Source organism: Chiloscyllium punctatum, chromosome 33 (genome assembly GCF_047496795.1).
Source record: "Chiloscyllium punctatum isolate Juve2018m chromosome 33, sChiPun1.3, whole genome shotgun sequence".
Taxonomy (NCBI): Eukaryota; Metazoa; Chordata; class Chondrichthyes; order Orectolobiformes; family Hemiscylliidae; genus Chiloscyllium; species Chiloscyllium punctatum.
Window position 1 is genome coordinate 32,273,265 of NC_092771.1, and position 18,136 is coordinate 32,291,400.

General features: G+C 40.9%; 1 protein-coding gene across 4 annotated transcripts in view; it reads right to left on the reverse strand.

The window, feature by feature from the left end:
• Positions 1–579: 579 nt before the first annotated feature.
• Positions 580–18,136, reverse strand: part of usp3 (ubiquitin specific peptidase 3) — a 209,889-nt gene continuing 192,332 nt past the window's right edge. For all 4 annotated transcript variants that reach the window (XM_072553325.1, XM_072553326.1, XM_072553328.1 and 1 more), the window contains exons 14-15: positions 13,458–13,525; positions 580–2,491 (exon numbers count right to left, since the gene is read on the reverse strand). In XM_072553325.1, coding sequence (XP_072409426.1) covers positions 2,323–2,491; positions 13,458–13,525 — 237 coding nt within the window. In that variant the 3' untranslated portion in view covers positions 580–2,322. The remainder of the gene's footprint in view (positions 2,492–13,457; positions 13,526–18,136) is intronic.

An 18,136-nucleotide genomic window follows, 5' to 3' on the forward strand; every position in this document is an offset into this window, starting at 1 on the left:
TCTCTGGGTCAGAAGGGCTTGGTTTCTGTCTCACTTATTCCAGACATGGCATAACCTTTTTGAACATGTTGATTAGGCTTTCAAAGTCTCGCCTAACTGTCCAAAAAACATCAGAAACAAATTAAGTTTCTCTTCAAGATAATCAAATTAGTGACATTCTAATAAGTATCTATCTCAATACAGCTATAAACCATAAAAGTCCCAGTAACATGACATTTTGAAAAAAAAACTCATGGAGATGAGGGCGTGGTCAGCTTGACCAACATTTACCAAAGTGCATTACGTGGGTCTGGAACCACGTGCAGACCAGACTGGGTGAGGATGACTGATTTCCTTTCCCAAAGAAGATCAGTGAACCAGATGGGTATTCATGATAATTGACATGGTCACTACTAGGTTAACTTTTAATTCAAAATTTTTATTCAATTCAAATCTGCCATGATAGGATTCAAACCCATATTCCCAGAACAATAGTCTGAAGTTCTAGATTATTAGTTCAGTGACATTACCACTATATCACTACCTTTCCCTGAAAGAAACTCCTTTATAAAATGTTTTATTTTTAAAGACAGAACACTGTTTTGCATCATTAACATTGCACTTTACTATCAATGAAACAGTACATGAACATTTACTAATATACATACCATCATTATAAGCAGCCATAGTAGTACATTTACAATCAAGATTTGTTTGTGGGGATTAAACTGAATAAATGCCATGGTGATTGATGTTACTGTGTCAGTTCATAACTTTGAAACCAAAACAATGTAATATTTTAAATAAGTTTGTACAGTTTCAATATGCAGATTCAAGTTTAGGATGTGTACGTTTTCACATTTAAGAGACATGAGTCTCGTGCCTGAAACCTCAAACTGCCTTTTCTGCTGCTGCTGCCTTGTATAGTACATCCACATGCAAATACATCATTCATCTCATTGTGTAATTAAAACACCACTCAGGCCACTATAAATGGAATTTATGAGAGAAGTGTCTTTGATAAGTAAAAAGGACTATATCCTGGTACGAAAATAACATCATACCATTTTATACAAGTAAAAGACTCTTCCAACAAGACTATTTCATGTTGTATACTGTAATGGTTAGAAAAGATTTTGTCCAAGATGCACCCAGACTCTGGTTCCCCAAATGTAACACAGCATGTTTAATTTGTCTTTCTTAATCAGGTGATGTTGCAAATCATAAGCCATACTTACAATCCTACATCCAATCATAGTCACTCACTGGCAACACGTGATGCAGATAGCTATGCATAAACCCTACTCTGCCCAGCAAAGTATTGGGATAGATGAGAAGGCCATTTTTTACACAGCAGTTCATTTTATTTTTCATACCATAATTTGTTTTTAACTGTTCATGCTTTCTGAAAGATGCAAGTGCCTGGTGACACCTCAAGAAAATGAGAATTTTTTTTAGAAACAATAGAGTTGAAAACCTAAATTAAAATGTAAATCATAAATGTACCTCTGTAGTATGGGTGAATGTGGGATGAATACTTTTGTTCTGAGTTACCAGTGTTTACAAGTGGTCACAAGAAAAATGACAACAGAAAAAAACCCTAACAATTACAGACAGGTCTATTTCCATTTTAAATGGGCAGTTACAGGAAGGTATAGCAATGCAGAGTCAAGGTGTAGTTACACTCCATGTATCTCATAATACTGAACTTCATCTCAGCATCAAGTTCTGAATATAGACAGTAATATGCTGTTTATCAGAGAGAAGGGCAAGTGTTCAGGGATACTCAATTAGTTTCTTGTGCAGACAATCATTTCAAACACTTACATCAGCACTTTATTGATCTTGTGCACTTACTCTAAACTGAAGTGTTTTATCACTTGGTACACTTCAGGCAGAAAGACTGCTGAAACAATAAGGACTTCTGAACCTTGTGTCAAATTAGAAATCACAGACTAAGATGTAGTGTGAACAGTTGAAGAAACACTAATGTAAGTGCACCTTGAAGCCAATCAATGCTATCCCATAATGTATAGTACAGAGATCATTTCAAAATATTCAATTTCAATGTCAACCGAGCCACTAAATTCTTGATCAACAGCAGCCATTACAGATTCAAAAATATTCTGTTGAGGTTTTGTGATAGGCTAAAATTAGGTCAGGTGTCCTCGATTACTGTATTGACACTAGCAATGCTGCAATAAACAAAATTCTCATCAGCGATTTAAAAGTGCAAGATGAAAATAGTCTTGAGCTATCAAGTACTTATGGAAATGTGGAACTGTTTGTGTGCGCTCCAAATCAGTATATATGTTGCAAATATATATAAAAAGATGGGATGCATTAAAGTTTGGTGCCCGATCCCGATTTGGTCTGGCGTTCCACATAGAATAAGATGTAGGCCTTGGCTTTCATTACAGTTTCTTCCTCAGTCAAAGTAACAGTACTGTCATTGAAGTGGAACCAACGCCCTTCATGAGTTGCATATGCAGTGTAATGACCCGAGCCAACTCTGAGAGGAAAAGAAAAGTTACTGCTGTATTCAGAAAAGTCACATATTATTACTTCACATAAAATTACAAAAGTTACCAGTAAACTTTTTCTTATTTCAGTGTGTAATTAAAATCAACAAATAATGCAGTGTTCCTACGTTTTATTTTTACGCATGAGTTGGAATGAAGAAATTAGAATCAAAGTAATTTGATTTGTTTGCAATCTTTGTTCAGTGGCCAGTTTAATTCATATCAACTAGAGGGGACCAGGCTGAGCAATGCAATCCTATAGTAGTATGCCCATGAAAATGCCAGCATTATTAGGGCATGGATAAGAGAGATGCCTTACTAAAATGAATATGATAGCATTCGACTGTGACTGTGGTTATAAGTATTCCCATATCATATAAAAGCAAATTTCCTCAAGTTCAATCATGCTTCCTCTCCGTCCATTGAGTAGAAAGTCATCTAGATCCCCCACCCCACTGTGAAACTAGTGGTTGGGTCCTGGATGTGGCAATGATTTCATCTAATTTCAACTGTAGTCACTATATCCTATAAAACAACCACTGGAGAAGGTGTAGGGAGCAGAAACAAAACAGATCAAATGTAAAGGTGATGAGGTTTTCCAATGAGATCAGGTAATACATCCCACAGATATGATCTGTAACCATCCTAGCCTGCCACTCAGCAGCTCATCATAAGCTTTAAGATGTGCAAAGATAATCAAAACTCAATGCAGTTGTCTCAAGCATTCTATGAAGAAAATCAGGCAATTCAGTCCTCACTATCCAATCTATTCCAAATTTCTATTTTTTTGTTCAGTTTTCAATTGCATCAATACACCATCAGTTGGGATGGAATAGCTTTTGGGGTGTGGCAGCTCCATTAACTGGAGGGTGAATATAGAAGAAACTGGGCAGGGTTTCCAAACCCTGCATGTCTCATCAGTGATCCCTGCCAAATGATAGTCAACACCCACATACAGGCACTTGAATACATGACAGTAGGGGTGATTGAAATTATTGAAAATACACCAAAGAGTTGTTGCTTTCACCACAGGAGGAGAGATGTAGACGAAGAAAAGTAGAAAGAGGAAAAGATCATCTACAGTAAGATCTACACTAGCCCAGCTGCTGTACCTTAAGTCCTGGTAATCATGTAGTAATACCAAGTTGATCAGTCAGATCAGTACATCCAACGGTAATGTCTATACATTATACAGGATACAAAACTATCAAAAAACAGTCAAACACCTAAATACTGAAACAGAACAGCTTATAACGTTGGTTTCCAGGCCAGTTGCAAGTTATGTAATACAGCAATCCTGATACAAAACGTTTTGTGACTTAAGTGTTGAATACATTTTGACAACCTTCACAGAAATTGATGAATGCACAGAACAACAGTCAAAATAAGAATGATCATAGTACAATTATATAAGTTAATGACCTCCCACTTTCAGTTCAGACTTGAGCATCAGTACCTGCACAGTAAGAAAGAATCGTTGGGTGGCTAACCTTATAATCTTCCCTTCTTGAAGGTAAATCCCCAGCTGTCCACAACACTCTTTGCTATTTGGAACTGTCCACAGGTTCCAAGTCCACTCTCTCATAGCATGTTCGTGATGTTTCACTTGTCTCTACCTACAAACACAATGTGGCTTGCTAATGATTTCCAGCTTGAACATTCAATTATTGGGGACCTTGAATTTCCATTTCATTTCGACTAGGATGACTAGCTCATTTCCATTTGGGAGTAAGGGAATTAAGAATGATTAAACATGCTCCGAGAGAGAGAACCAAGTTCTACCATCTGGCTTAAATAAAGTGTTAAAAAGATATAACTTTTTATGGACTTTACTGCTTTAAGCTAAATTATACTTATATCTAAAAGATTATTACTACATTGTCAGTTATGCAAACCTTCTAGATTCTGTTTTGGGACAGGATTAATTTCAGTAAAGTTTCAGATTGTGTATCTTTGCTCTACTCTAAAGTGATTTGACTTATTCATTGCCATATGTATTTTTGTACAAAATACAGTGAAAAGTGTTGTATAGCATCTCCACTCTCTGGCACAGAGAAATAAACCAAAATATAGAATATAAAGGCAGAAGAATATGGAAATAAAGTGTTGAACTTTAGAGTCCTTCTTGTCAAGGCCTCTGCCAAGGGCCTGGTGGCTAGGCATGAATCCCTTTGCTATGCTACCACCACTGGAATGAAAGTTGCTACCCTTTGGCACCATCTCACCTCCACCAATGCTGGACCTTGCTAATGCAGATGCCACCAATGCCTCTGGGTATCATGCCAGCCTAAACTTGACTCGGCTGCCATCATGAGTTTGCTTCAGGCCCACCTTGCTGATGTAGCTGTTGCAGGATCCAGTTCTGGGCCAAACCCGCTTCCGTCACAGCAACCATAAGTCAGTCCTAGGACCACTTCATCAATGCAGAACCACTGGGAACCCAAACTCCATGAGTCCATGATACCATCGCCATGAGTCTGTGCTGGGCTTACTTACCACTGCTGATGCTGCCGCTGCAACTGAGCCCTTTAACAAGAGAAAAGTAAAATAGAGAAAAAAAAAAGAAAATAAAAGAAACTAAAAGAAAAGCAGACTGAACCATATGAGCCCTGGACTCAGAAACTCTACTTGCCTGCCATCTATACTGGATGTAAAATTTGGTTGAGGAAGACCATTCAGTCCACTCTTCAACTGAAACCTCGAAGAACCTCCAGTTGCTAACAATATCCAAGTACATCTAAAGGACTATTAACAGTGAAGCCCATTAAAAGGTTATATCTTTAATGTTTTATTTAAGCCAGGTAGTGGTATTTGGTTCTCTCCTTTTCTGTGCATGTTTAACCATTCTTAATTCCCTTACACCCAAATGGAAATGAGCTAGCCATCCTGGCCTAGACTCAAGGACTTAAGAAGTTCATTCCAACCCTCATCACTAAGAGGCAAGTCTTCAGTATTAGGATTAAATGCAGATTTAACTTTTTGGTAATATCTAACATCTTACAGACCTCAAGACTCCTCAGTAACTCTGGTTCAATGATGTGGAGGTGCCATTGTTGGACTAGGATGGACAAGGTCAGAAGTCACACAACACCAGGTTATAAGGTTTATTTGAAATCACAAGCTTCATCAGGTGAAATGAAGAAAATCACACAGACACAGAATTTATAGGCAAAGAGATCCAAAGATAGTACAAATAGTGAGTGTAGGCATGGATGCTACCATATGTGGGAACTCCACCCACTACGTTCATGGCAGGTACTCATGACTTGGCCAATGTTGTATACCTCATATACTGCAGGCAAGGATGCCCCGAGGCATGGTATATTGGCTAGACCATACAGATGCAACGACAATGGATGAATGGACACCGTGCAACAATCACCAGACAGGATTGTTTCCTCCCAGTTGGGGAACACTTCAGTAGTCCAGGACATTCAGCCTCCGATCTTCAGGTAAGCGCCCTCCAAGGCCGTCTTCAAGATATACAACAACGCAGAACTGCTGAGCAGAAACTGATAGTCAAGTCCCATGAAGACGGCCTCAACCGTAACTTTGAGTTCGTGTCGAGCTACGTGCAACCCCACCATACTGTTCTGTATTTGCAAAATCTTCCTTACTGTTCTGTTTTGACACTATCACCTTGATAACTTATTATGATTTCTCTATCATTATTAGTTTGCACAGTTTTGAATTACTTGCTACTTTGGTCAGATCCTCAGTATGAGACTCATACCTATTATGTTGTTCCAACCATTTGGTTTGTTTCCAACACCATCTTATTTTTAGTTTTTTGTAATTATCTCTCTACCTCAATTAATTGGATCACATGTCATCCCTTCATTTGCTAATCAGCTGTTGACACGTTACTCACACCTGACACTTTTGATCATCTGCAGAAATTTGTTATTCAGCCTGTCAACACTCCACTCACACCACCAGTCCTATCTTTTGATCCATCTGCCTATAAATTCTGTGTTTTGGATTAGTGGTGCTAGAAGAGCACAGCAGTTCAGGCAGCATCAGAGAAGAAGCAAAATCAATGTTTTGGGCAAAAGCCCTTCATTCCTGATGTGCTTCCCTTCATTTCACCTGATGAAGGAGTAGTGCTTCAAAAGCTTGTGATTTCAAATAACCTGCTGGACTATAATCTGTTGTTATGTGATTTCTAATCCGTTTCAAAGCTAAAGAGCCTACATTTCCACAGTTTTTCATCGTTTGCTAGATTTCACTCTTAAGGCCCATACTTGAGAGCGGCACGGTGGCACAGTGGTTAGCACAGCTGCCTCACAGCGCCAGAGACCCGGGTTCAATTTCCGACTCAGGCGACTGACTGTGTGGAGTTTGCACATCCTCCCCGTGTCTGCGTGGGTTTCCTTTGGGTGCTCCGGTTTCCTCCCACAGTCCAAAGGATGTGCAGGTCAGGTGAATTGGTCATGCTAAATTGCCCGTAGTGTTAGGTAAAAGGGGTAAATGCAGGGGAATGGGTGGGTTGCGCGTCAGTGTGGACTTGTTGGGCCGAAGGGCCTGTTTCCACACTGTAAGTGACCTAATGTACTATCTGGAATTTGAATGATATCCGGGTCTCTGGATAACAGAGCTGAATAGTTTGTTTTTATCCTTCAAGGAATGTGAGCATCATTGGTGAGTCTAGCATTTATTGCTCATCCATAGTTGTACTGAAGAATGTGGTGATAAACCCCTTCTTGAACCACCACAGTCTTTGGACCGTAGGGATAACTAGGTGATTTTGAACTAGCAACCGTGAAGGAATAGCGACATAGTTTCAAGTCAGGATGGTATGACACTCTGAGGTAACTTTGTAGGTGATGGTGCTCCCATGTATCTGCAGCCCTTGTGACCATTGCCGCCTAGAAGTACAAGTTGAAAGGTACCTGGCTGAACAAGTGGAGAGTATTCTATTGCACTCTTGACTTGTGCTTGGAGATTGTGGACAGACATTGGCGAGACAGGAGATGAGTTGGGCACCAAAGAATTTTCAGCTTCAGACGTGCTCTTGTACCTCCTTTATATATATATACACGACTGTGTTAATGTCTGACCAATCACATTGATAAGGTTTGCTCATGTTTGTGTTAAGGTTTGGAAGAACACGTTTTTGAGTACATGTAAATAATGAGCAGCTATGACACTGGGTGTGGGGTGTGAGGAAAAAACCTTAGCAACTCAAACTCTCTCCACAAAGAAAAGTTGCGTGTGGTGGTATCTAACTCACTTATCAGCTAAACTCTAAGGTGTTGATGGCAGGGAAATCATCCATGTCAAATTTGAATGTCAAGACGAAATAATTTGATCCTATTTTAGAGATTTTTTAAAAAATCATTGATGGGAAGTGGGGTTGCTTGCTGAGCCTGCATCTGTTGCCCATCCCTAACCACCCTGGAGATGATAGTGAGATAGTGAGCTATCTCCTCAAAACTGCTACAATCCCTTTGGTAAAAGTTCTCTCAGTACTTTTAGGAAGGGCATTCTAGGAATCAGACCCAGTGACACATTAAGGAGTTTCAAACATCTATCTATTCTAATCCCACTTTCCAGAATTCGGCAGTTTAGCGTTTCAATTTAAGTCGCTCTTAAATATCTTGAGGTTCCTGCCTCTACCACCCTTGTAAGCAGGAGCTTGAAACAGTCACAACCCTCTATGGAAAAAGAAAATTTTCCTCAAATCCCATCTAAATATCCTGCTCCTTACCTTGAAACTGTGCCCCTTGGTTAATGATCTCTCTGAGGGAAAAAGTTTCTCCCTAGGGGATACACAGAAGGTTGACCAGGATATTGTTTGGGATGGAGAAATTGAGCTATAAGGAAAGATTGGATAGGCTTGGATTGTTTTCTTTAGAGCAGAGAGAACTGGGGTGCAGGTGCAAAACTGAGGTGTATAAGATTATGAGGGAAATGAACAGGATGAATAGAGAGCAGCTGTTCCCCTTGGTTGAGGGGTCAAACACGAGAGGGCATAGTTTTAGGGTAAAGCGGCAAGAGATTCAGAGTGGATTTAGTTGAAAAAAAATGTTTCACTCAGTGGGCAGTGGGAATCTGGAATGCACTCCCGAGAAAGTAGTGGAGGTTGGAAACCTTATAAATTTTAAAACATACTTGGATGAATATTTCAAATATCATAACATTTAAGGACATGGGACAAGTGTAGGCAATTGGGATTAGCGCATTTTTCATGGTAATTATGTCAGTGAAGACTTAATGGACCAGAGGGCCTTTTCTGTGCTGTAATGGTTATATTGGGGCAACAGTAAATGAAAGAAGCTCAAATGGACCTTTTAACAATGTTGCTTGAAAAGTAATTGGAATTACAAATGGAAGTTTTTTTTTAATTTATTTTTTTTTCATGGGGTATGGGTGTCGATTGGGCCTTTTGGTTTCCTGAATACAAGAATTACTAGAATAGATTTCCAAATTAAACTGTTTGCAGTAATAAGAGACAATTTCATAAATAATTTAGTCAATGGGCATTTTTTTCAACTGTTAACCATGAACTAATTTTGTCTTGTGGAAAACATTTGGTTCCGAAGTTGCAGTTCATTGGGTTGCCAATATGTCATCAGGTTACACAAATGAAAGCAAGCTTTAAAATGTTAAAGGTCAGAGCTTTCCCATTCTTTTGGATCTCACCATTTCTCTTCACAGTCATTTCTAGGCACTTCCTGATGTAAATAATGTTCAGTATACATCTCTACAGCTCTCAAACCTGTTGTATTGTCAACTGGCTACTACAAGGATCATATTTATCCAACATCAGATAGAGAAAGCCAGTAATTTAGCTGTAACATACAGGAATTTGAACTTGCAGTTTATTTAAAAAATGACAGATGAACAGCTGAGCAGAACTACTAGTTAGTGCAGGACTTTTACTGAAGACAAAACAAATTCTAGCTTCCACTTTATGGAACACTTCCAAGATATCCATAAAAATGACACTGAATTTCCAGTTGTCTCCCACTTCAACACTTCACCATATTCCTATGCCAACATTTGTGTCTCAGGTCTGCCACAGTGTTCTTCTGAAGCTCAACAGAAGCTGGAGGAACAAAACCTCATCTTCTGTCTAGGCACCTTATCAGCCCTGACAATGAGTTTAACAATTTCAGAACATGAACACCTCCCTCTATGTCCATTCCTCATCCATATATAAAGTCAGAGATGGACAAAACAGACTCTTCAGTCCAACTTGCCCATACTAATCAGATATCCTAAACTGACCTGGTCCCATTTGCCAGCATTTGGCCGTTATCTCTCTATACCCTTCCTATTCATATATCCATCCAGATGCTTTTTAAATATTGTAAGTGTACCAGCTCCACCACTTCCTCTGGGAGCTCATTCCATATATGCACCACCCTCTGCGTGAAGATGTTGCTCCTTAAATACCTTTTAAATTTTTCCCTACTTACCTTAAACATTTTGGAATTCCGTAACCTAGGGAAAAGACCTTGACTATTCACCCTATCCATACCCCTAATGATTTTATAAACTCCTATAAGGTCACTCTGACAACTTGCCCTGGACTTCCCATGTAGATGTGACAGTCAAGAAGGCCGAGCAATGCCACTTCTTCCTCAGGTCTTTTACAAAATTCGGTTTGCCCATAAGTACCTTCACCAATTTTTACAGATGCACCACAGAAAGCATACCATCTGGGTGCATAATGGACCTGCTCTGCCCAGGACTGTAAGAAGCTACAGAAGGTTGTGTGCACGACCTAGACTATCACTGAAGCCAATCTTTCATCCTTCGAGTGAATTACTGCAGATGCTGGAATCTGTACTGAAAACAAATGCTTCTAGCCCGCTGCGATCTCCAGCATTTATTATTTTCAGCACTATCCATGGACTCCATTTGCACCTCTCGCTGCCTCAGAAAGATTGCTATCATCATCAAAACCCCATCCCACCCTGGTAATGCTCTCCTACCACTTCTTCTGTCAGGCAGAAGATACAGAAGCTTGAACACACACTCCAACCGGTTCAAGAATAGCTTCTCCCCTGCCATTATTAGACTGCTGAATGGACTCTCTAACTTCAAATCATGCTGATCTTGATAATATTGATCCTGATTCGTGTATGTCCTGTATGATGTCATGTCTCACTGTCCAAGTTTACTTCACCCTACGATGGGTATGTCCTTGCTTACCTGTACTACTTGTAAGCAAAACTTTTCACTGTACTTAGTACATATGACAATAAATCAAATCACTGGATTAGTGGTGCTGGAAGAGCACAGCAGTTCAGACAGCATCCAAGGAGCAGTGAAATCGACGTTTCGGGCAAAAGCCCTTCATCAGGAATAAGGGCTTTTGCCCAAAACGTCGATTTCGCTGCTCCTTGGATGCTGCCTGAACTGCTGTGCTCTTCCAGCACCACTAATCCAGTATTTGGTTTTCAGCATCTGCAGTCATTGTTTTTACCTAATAAATCAAATCAACCAACTAACCCTCAGCCTCTGACATGCCAGGGATAAAAGCCCCAGCCTATTCAGCTTCTCCCGATAGCTGAAACCCTCCAACCCTGGCAACACCCTTATAAATCTTTTCTGAACCCTTTCAAGTTTAACAACACCTTTCCTATAGGAGGGGGGCCAGAACTGAATGCAGTATTCCAAAAGTGGCCTGTCCACCTGCAACATGACCTCTCAACTCCTATACTCAATGCACTGACCAATAAAGGCAAGCACACCAAACCTGTCTACTGTGACTCCAGTTTCAAGGAACAGTGAACCTCCACTCCAAGGTCTCTTTGTTTGGGAACACTACTCAGGACTGGTCCTGCTCTGCATGGATTGCTTCCCCCACAGCCAATCCTCTCCTGTCATTAATCCCTTTGTGTGCTTTCTTTTCTCTCTCTCTCTGGGCATCACCTCCATCTATTCATCTCACTCCTCTTCCCTCCCACCCTCCATCATCATACAACTATCACCATTTCCCAGCAAATTACAGTTCTGACGAAGAGTCACTAGACTCAAAATGTTAACTGTTTTTCTCTCCACAGATGCTGCCAGATCTGTTAAGTTTGTCCAGCACTTTTAGTTTAAAATTGAAGACAATTATCACCGACAAAATACAAACACCAATCAATTTTTCTCATTGAAGTATTTGCAGATGTACACACACAGATATGTCTTCCCCATAACAGGAATCATTCTCCCCCAATCCACCTCTTTGAGCCTCCTTAAGTAATTTAAAGGCTTTCACCAAAGCCTTCAGCTTTTCAAAATCACCAACTGAGTATATGTAGAATCAGGACGACTTAGAAAACATAAGGATTCATAATGGCATTATGGTCAAACTAGACATGACAAGAGTTATTAAATAAACTAAAGTAAATTCAGAGTCAACTATGCAACATCATTATTGGTGGAAAGATCAGACTAGTATCTCAATTAGAGAATTGCACACTACTTAAACAGGTCAAGCATTGTCTTGGCTCTGGACTGGATTCTCTGGTATGTTTTCACTACAAAATGCAATGCATTTGTCACATTATTTAAATCTTAGAATAACTTTTTTACTCAAGTACAGGTAGTTCTCGGATAAGATGTGTTTTTGCAGCACGATTTGGCTATAATATTGCTGACGAATTTGGGAACAGTGTTTTCAAGAATGCTTACCTCTGTTGGCAATAGATTCCAGCAGGGATGATTTCCTGTGCTTCCTTCTGCTAATGCACCAATGTCCATGCTGAAATCTCCATGCAGTTCTGCACATGTGCCAGTGTCTGTGCTGCTCCACACATGTGTGACGTCAGTGCCAGTCTTCATACTGTTCTGCGCATGGGCGATGCTAGCGCTGGTCTTTGTGCCATTCTGCACGTATGGTGTCAGTGCTGGGCTCTGTGCTGTCCTACGCATGCGTGGTGTCAGCGCTGAGCTCCGTGCTGTCCTGCACATGCGTGGTGTTAGCAATGGTCTCTGTGCCATTCCGCACATGCGTGGTGTTAGCGCTGGTCCATGTGCCATTCTGCACATGCGTGGTATTAGCACTGGAATCCATGCTGTTCTGCACATGTGTGGTGTCAGCGCTGGGCTCCGTGCTGTCCTGCGTATGCGTGGTGTCAGCGCTGGTCTTTGTGCCATTCCGCACATGCGTGGTGTCAGCGCTGGTCTTTGTGCCATTCCGCACATGCGTGGTGTCAGCGCTGGTCTTTGTGCCATTCTGCACATGCCTGGTGTTAGTGCTGGCTTCCATGCTGTCCTGCACATGCATGGTGTCAGCACTGGTCTCTGTGCTGTCCTGGATTAGTGGTGCTGGAAGAGCACAGCAGTTCAGGCAGCATCCGAGGAACAGTAAAATCGACGTTTCGGGCAAAAGCCCTTTATTCCTGATGAAGAGCTTTTGCCCAAAAGGTTGATTTTACTGCTCCTCAGATGCTGCCTGAACTGCTGTGCTCTTCCAGCACCACTAATCCAGAATCTGGTTTCCAGCATCTGCAGTCATTGTTTTGACCTCCGTGCTGCCCTGCACATGCATGGTGTTAGCGCTGGTCTTTGTGCCATTGTGCACATGCGTGGTGTTAGCGCTGGCTTCCGTGCTGTCCTGCACATGCGTTGATGTCATCTGGTGACAGAGCAGCTTTCTGTGAGAGGTACTGTACAGAAAGCAGCTTTCTTACATTTCTTAAATGTACTGTGTTAAATTTGCTTTAGTTTCATTAATAAATAGGATTTCAACCTTCATTCAGGCTGTATTATACTTTGCGTTAGACTTTTGGGTGATTTTTAAGCAATTGTGAATGATATTCTTTGCTGGTCTACTCCTAAACCCACTTCTCCCATAGGTCCCATTATTTCCATTAAGTGATTTTCTATTTAACGAGGTTTCGCTGGAACACAATCACGACATTATAGGAGAACTACCTGTACATCACAAAGAGTGTTTGCCAATTGTATGTAAACCCTCAAATCGAAGACACTAAAAACAAACATGCTCACCCCGAACCATGATGCACCACCACAGCTGCAAGGTCATAGAGGCAACTTTCTGGACCACTGTTCTCAGGCTAGAATGGGGTAAAATAAAAGTGCAAACATCTTTTAAGACAGTCAGATGTTATTACATTTTTCTCTTCATCAGCTGATTCACCATTTTCCACATCCCAATCTGTAATTTTACCTGACAAATTCCCACATTCTCCTCATTCCCACATGAAATCTTACCTGACCCACTCCCACATTTTCATCTCAACCTGTAATGCTACTTGTATTTCCACATTCTTCACATTTGATCTGTAACCTTACCTAACCCATTCCCACATTCTCCACGTCCTGACCTGTAAACTTACCTAGACTATTCCCACAATTTTCATGTCCCAACCTGTAACCTTACTTGATTCATTGAGAATCCCCTCTCAGAATTTCATAGCTTGTTTCACTTTGAAAATGTGGCAAATCTTTCTCTGTTTTAATAATACAGGAAGGGTCACATCTGCAACTGAGGACAACAGATGGATGGAGGATGACAGATGGGGCAGTGGCATTGTTTAAAATGCCACTGAGCCGAATTGTAAGAAAGTTGTTGTCACTTTTATATCATGACCAACATAGTACAAAGTTGGAAGAGTGATCAAAAACAGAGAGTAATGGTCAATGGATATTTTTCAGGCCGAGGAAGGTTTGCAGTGGAGTTCCCCAGGGGTCCGTATTTGGCCATTGTTCTCCTCTCTCCTGGTTTGCAGGTGAAGTGAAAAATGGAAGAACTGTAAACTGTGAAGGTATTGTGGAACACTAAAAAGACATTGACAAGCTGGTGAAGTGGGCAGATGAAACTTGTTGCAGAATAGCATGAGATGATGCACTTTGATTGGAATGTGGCAGGACAGCAGTAAATAAAGCAGACACTGTTCTCAAGTTTATTAATAGGGGCATAGTGTACAAGAGCAAGGTGGTGATGTTGAATTTGAACAAGATGTGTGTTAGACCTCAGCTGGAGTACTGTATATACAGTTATGGGTGAAAACATTATAGGAAAGATGTAAGTACACTGGAGGGAGGAGAGAAGCAATTTACAAGAACCATTCTAGAGATAAGAAACTTCAGCAATGAGAATAGTTTAAAGGAGGTGGATCTGTTTGTCCCGGAAAAGACAGATTAAGAGGTGACCTGATTAAGGTTTTCAAAGTCATGAATGGGCATAGTCAAAGTAGACAGGGTGAAGAGTTTCCTGCTTGAAGCTTGAAAAGGAAACAAGAACAAGCAGGCATAGATTTAAAATGGTGTGTAAATGAAGCAGGGTAATGTGAGAAATAATTTTTTCACAGAATTTTTAGAATATGGAATTCACTACCTAATATGTTGTAGAGGAAGGTTCATATGAGATATTCAAGAGGATGTTGGATTTTTTTTTATTAGTAATGGTGTGCAGGGATATGAGGAAAAGGCAGGAGCTTGGTACAAGATAACAGAGTCACCCCAGGCATGAGAGGCCGTTTGGCCTCCTGCACCACTGTGATTCCTGGTGAGAAGGCACAAAGTGAGGAGGGAGGGCAAAGGGATGGGCATTACTGCCCTGACTCCACCAAAATATTGCAGAGCACCCAGAGGACGAAAAGTAAATAGCCACAGTCATGGTCCTATTAGTACCAAATGACACAAGTAGAAATGAGGGATGTTGTCCTGCAGTTCAAATTTGGAAAGTTACATCGGAAATTAACAGCAGGACCTCAAAAGTAGTAAAGTTTAGTAAGGTAAAGAAAGATAGTGCAAGAGGATAGGATTTAAATTCCTGGAATAGTGGACTGGCTCTGGGGAGAGAAGACCTGTACAGGCTGGAAGATTGCATCAAGACAGAGCTGGGACCACTAAGATCAATAAGGCCAGAATTATTTCATGAGTCAGAACCCCATAGATTGGCAGGCAGGACTGTAGCTGAACAAGGGCTGTCTTTAAAAAAAAGGGAGAGTTGTGCCAAAGCCAAAATATATTGCCAAAGAAGGAAAAGGTTGGGCAGAAACAAATTCAGAGTTTCCTGGATGACAAAAATAAAGATAGTGAAGAAAAAGTGTGCTTATATCAGTCATCAAATGGAGAATCAGACTGAACATGGAAAGTTCAGAGAGGAACTTAGATTAGATTAGATCACTTACAGTGTGGAAACAGGCCCTTCGGCCCAACAAGTCCACACCGTAGAGCAACCCACCCAGACCCATTCCCCTACATTTACCCCTTCACCTAACACGATGGGCAATTTAGCATGGCCAATTCACCTAACCTGCACATTTTTGGACTGTGGGAGGAAACCCACACAGACATGGGGAGAATGTGCAAACTCCACACAGTTGCCTGAGGTGGGAATTGAACCCAGGTCTCTGGCGCTATGAGGCTGCAGTGCTAACCACTGTGCCACCGTGCAGCCCACAATACCTATTTACAGAAGCAGAAAGAATTTGAGAAGAGATTAGCAGCTAATATAAAAAGAAAATCAAAAGCTATCCATAAGTACATATATCGCAAAAAGGTGGTAAAACGAAGAGTAGGACAGATTCAGGCAAAAAGTTTACTCTTGGAGGCAAGGACATGATTGAGGAACTAAATAAATACTTTGCTTCTGACTTCGTCAAGGTATAAACGCAATGTAAATAAATCATGGTGAAAAAGTAGTCAGCCTCTTGAAAGGTTTAAAATTGAAAAGCTGATGGTATTAGAAAGATTAGAGTGGTGCTGGAAAAGTACAGCAGGTCAGGCAGCATCCGTGGAGCAGGAAAATTGACATTTCGGGCAAAAGCCCTTATCAGGAAGGCTTTTGCTCGAAGGGCAACCTGATGAAGGGCTTTTGCCCGAAACATTGATTTTTCTGCTCCTTGGATGCTGCCTGATCTGCTGTGCTTTTCCAGCACCACTTTAATCTTGACTCTAATCTCCAGCATCAGCAGTATCTACTTTCACCACATTGGGAATGTGGTCTGTTCCTAGAGTTGAAAAAATTTCCACAACGAGATGAGATGCACCTAAGTTATTAAGGCATTAAAGTATTGAGAATGGAAGTTGAGGCAGCACTGGATATAATTTTTAACTCTTTTTTAGACTCTGGGTAGTGCCAGAGGACTGAAATATATGAACTCTTTTACACATTTGTTCAAAAGGAAGCCCAGCAACTGCAGGCCAGTCAGGTTAACCAAGGTGGTGGTGAAGTTGCTAGAAATTACAATTGGGATGAAAATGATGGTTACCTCAACAATTGTGGGTTAATTAATTAACAAAGCCATGCAATTTATTAAAGACAACTTGTGTTGAAATAACTTGTTCAAGTTTTTTTTGATGAGTGGTGGACAATTTTGTTTCAGATTGGCGAAAGGTTCAGACGTTTCTGTGGTCAGCAGAGAAAAAGCAGAATGGTGTGTTGTTTCCCTGGTGCTAGGATCAAGGATGTCTCAGAGAGGGTGCAGAATGCTCTCACGGGGGAGAGGGTCCAGCAAGAGGTCATTGTCCACATTGGAACCAACGATATAGGAAGGGAAAAGGTTGAGATTCTGAAGGGAGATTACAGAGAGTTAGGCTGAAATTTAAAAAGGAGGTCCTTAAGCGTAGTAATATCTGGATTACTCCCAGTGCTACGAGCTAGTGAGGGCAGGAACAGGAGGATAGAGCAGATGAATGCATGGCTGAGGAGCTGGTGTATGGGAGGATTCACGTTTTTGGATCATTGGAATCTCTTTTGGGGTAGAAGTGACCTGTACAAGAAGGACGGATTGCACCTAAATTGGAAGGGGACTAATATACTGGCAGGGAAATTTGCTAGAACTGCTTGGAAGGATTTAAACTAGTAAATTGGGGGGATTGGACCCAGGGAGATAGTAAGGAAAGCGATCAATCTGAGACTGGTACAGTTGAGAACAGAAGTGAATCAAACAGTCAGGACAGGCAGGGACAAGGTAGGACTAATAAATTAAACTGCATTTATTTCAATGCAAGGGGTCTCACAGGGAAGGCAGATGAACTCAGGGCATGGTTCGGAACATGGGACTGGGATATCATAGCAATTACAGAAACATGGCTCAGGGAAGGGCAGGACTGGCAGCTTAATGTTCCAGGATACAAATGCTACAGGAAAGATAGAAAGGGAGGCAAGAGAGGAGGGGGAGTGGCATTTTTGATAAGGGATAGCATTACAGCTGTGCTGGGGAAGGATATTTCCGGAAATACATCCAGGGAAGTTATTTGGGTGGAACTGAGAAATAAGAAAGGGATGATCACCTTATTGGCATTGTATTATAGACCCCCTAATAGTCAGAGGGAAATTGAGAAACAAACTTGTAAGGAGATCTCAGCTATTTGTAAGAATAATAAGCTAGTAATGGTTGGGGATTTTAACTTTCCAAACATTGACTGGGACTGCCATAGTGTAAAAGGTTTAGATGGAGAGGAATTTGTTAAGTGCGTGCAAGACAACTTTCTGTTTCAGTAAGTGGATGTACCTACTAGAGAAGGTGCAAAACTTGACCTACTCTTGGGAAATAAGGCAGGGCAGATGACTGAAGTGTCATTGGGGAGCACTTTGGGGCCAGCGACCATAATTCTATTCGTTTTAAAATCGTGATGGAAAATGATAGACCAGATCTAAAAGTTGAAGTTCTAAATTGGAGAAAGGTCAATTTTGACGGTATTAGCCAAGAACT